At 40.4% G+C, this 2948-nt stretch overlaps 1 protein-coding gene across 1 annotated transcript; it reads left to right on the top strand.

The window, feature by feature from the left end:
• Nucleotides 1-1678: 1678 nt before the first annotated feature.
• On the top strand, nucleotides 1679-2650 carry LOC143402075 (olfactory receptor 6Q1-like). The gene has a single exon (XM_076859560.1). It carries the CDS (start codon nucleotides 1679-1681, stop codon nucleotides 2648-2650), a length of 972 nt encoding a protein of 323 aa, XP_076715675.1.
• Nucleotides 2651-2948: the final 298 nt, after the last annotated feature.

Raw genomic sequence — 2948 nt, 5'->3', positions numbered from 1 at the left:
AGGCTGGGGTCTGGAGTTTTGTTTCTACTAACATATCACTTAGCAACCAATGCCAGGAGCTGGCAGATTGCTCAGGAAAAATGAATTTAGAATGAGTTTTCCCACTAGTAAACCTAAAATTACATTTTTATGGACATACAGGGTGAGGCCAGATTTGCAGGGTCTACAAAGGACTACTAAACAAGGGAAACTGGCTGAAGCCCTCACCAAATTGGTGAAAGGAGAATTGAAAGAAAATGAGCAATTAAGGTAATGTCTTTTTATGACTTCAAGTGTGCATTTCTGTGTGGATATAAGCATGTTTAAATGCATGCATTCAAATTAAGTAGCCTGTAAATAAACACTCCAAATATAAACATTGCCAGTCACTGAATATGAAAATTTCAGGTGATACTTGTTTTTTAACAATTGACAATTTCTCTAGTCTTTTCTCTGTTAACAACAAATCTCTGACATCAAAATAAATGGTTTAATTAAAATAGTCTCTGATGACATTAAAATGTCTTTATGATAAGATATTTGGATACAGAAACCTACATTTAAAGTGACTGGTAATCTTACAATAATCTGACACCTTGAGAATATATATCAGATATTGGGTTTTGCATTATATCACTTTTTCTCTTTACATTGTGTCAGAACAATTACCCATGATTTTTGATGTGTAGCATATAAGCCTAACTCCTAATGATGAATACTTTTGGTGTTTCCATTTTTAGAGGCACTTCAAAGAAAGAAAATCAAGAACTGGAAATCTGGGTAAAACTCCTACTTTATAGTGTCAACACTATTATCTCCATCCTTCCCAATGGTAATGTTAACCCAGAAAGCCTGTTTCCTCTGAGTTTGCATTTCTGGTCTCTTTGAGTTTGCTCTCACATCAATAATAGTTGTTTTCCCTTTAAAGACCCTAATCCATCCCCAAATTCCCACCTGAGAATTCCAGCCTGAATTTACCCTCTCCTCTTGAAACATGTTCCTCTTCTTACCATTAACTAAGCAAGATTATTCCTATTCTGCCTGAGAGATAGAAATTCAGAAGTCTCTCTGAAAGGCCTCTATTCCACCCATATTGAAATCTGTACAAAGGACAGCACACTCTCCATCTTTACCTCTGGAGATCCAATGGCCATTGACAGAACAGGAGAATAACAGAATAGGAAGATTCCACATCCTCTACAAGCTTGATGGTAAAAGAATCTTAGGGTCAGAGAGGGCACAAGAGTATACAGTAAGCAATATGTAGAGATATCAGGCTAATTCATAAATTGCTGGGGATTTTATGCCAAAGAAGTTGGCATCAACATATCAACATATGATTTAATCTATATGTGGAAGTAAGGCATGTCACATGCTCAGTCTAGAAAGATCCATAGATTCAGAGACTTCTCCTCTAATTCTTGGGAATTATGGGAACTCCTGGGAAATGTGACGTATCTATTTCAATTAGGGGAGAAAGATGGCCTTGAATATTCAGTATTCTACTTTTTAAGAAATATAGTACTCATCACTGTTTAGAAAGTGAGAGGTAGCCAAGAAGTAAGCAGAAGGGAATATTGAGAGACTGAGCATCCATAGTGGTTGGCCGGAGATAACTAGATAACCACATAAACGAGGACATCTAAGATCTTCAAACAACCCCCTCCCCTTTCCTTGTCCAGTTGAATCAACTGGTGGAATGGAGAAAGTCAACCGCACATTGGTGACTGAATTTGTTTTCCTGAGATTTTCCAACTCCCCACATCTCCAGGTGCTCTTCTTCTCCCTCTTCCTCCTGGTCTACCTCTTGTCCTTAGTAGGCAATGCACTCATTGTGCTCCTTGTGGCCCTGGATGGGCGCCTCCACACTCCCATGTACTTCTTCATCTGCAACCTCTCTTTAGTAGAACTCTGGTACACCACAGTCACTGTGCCCAAGATGCTGGCCAACTTTCTAAGTGTCCAAGGGGTCATCTCAGTTCCCAGCTGCATTACTCAGTATTACTTCTTCTTCTCCTTGGCTGCCACTGAGCTCTTCATCCTCACCACCATGGCCTTTGACCGCTATGCTGCCATTTGTCGCCCACTCCACTATGCACTGTTGTTCAGTCCCCAAACGTGTGTGACCCTGGCTGGGATCTGCTGGTTTGTGGGATTTCTCTGTCCCATGTTCCCCTCCTTCCTCCTTGCACAAATCTCTTTTTGCACACCAAACCAGATCAACCACTTCTTCTGTGATGCAGATCAGATTTTTCGCCTTTCCTGCACAGACACATATGTCATTCAAGCAGTGGGCTATGCTTTTAGCACTGTCATTGTCCTAGGAGCCCTGGCCTTTACCATGGCTTCCTATGCCCAAATCCTGGCCACAATCTTAGCTATGGCCTCAGCTGCAGCCCGACGCAAAGCCTTCTCTACCTGCACAGCCCACCTCTCTGTAGTAACCATCTACTTTGGTACCCTCATCTTCATGTATGTCCGTCCAGCAGTAAAATATGAGTCAAATATCAATAAGATTGTGGCTATTTTCTACTCAGTCATCACCCCACTTCTCAATCCTCTCATCTATACACTCCGTAACAAGGATGTCAAGGAATCTCTGAAGGTGTTGGTGTCCCGGATCCAAAGAGTCTGCCAGGCAAGCAAGCATCTCAGTGATGGGGCCACATAAGTAACCAGAAGAAAGCAAAGCTGGACGACTGTCCAGAATAAAACCTTCTTTAGTCATTTTCTTTGTTATGTAGCCTCTTTAAAAAGTATTAAATTTATTTATTTGCCTTGTATGAGTTATCTGTGGCATATTTTAAATGAAAAAAAAATCTTCTCCTACAAAGCATACTGTCCATATGCTGCCTGCTCCTTCAATTGGTCAGCTGTTCTTAAGGGGAAAGAAATGGATAATTTCACATTAATATTAGCATAATGAAATAAAAAGGATTTTTTAGTTCTCTCTCAGTTGCTTGCATCAG

This window comes from Callospermophilus lateralis, chromosome 6, assembly GCF_048772815.1.
Source record: "Callospermophilus lateralis isolate mCalLat2 chromosome 6, mCalLat2.hap1, whole genome shotgun sequence".
Classification (NCBI taxonomy): Eukaryota; Metazoa; Chordata; class Mammalia; order Rodentia; family Sciuridae; genus Callospermophilus; species Callospermophilus lateralis.
This window is presented reverse-complemented; position numbering and strand designations above follow the sequence as displayed.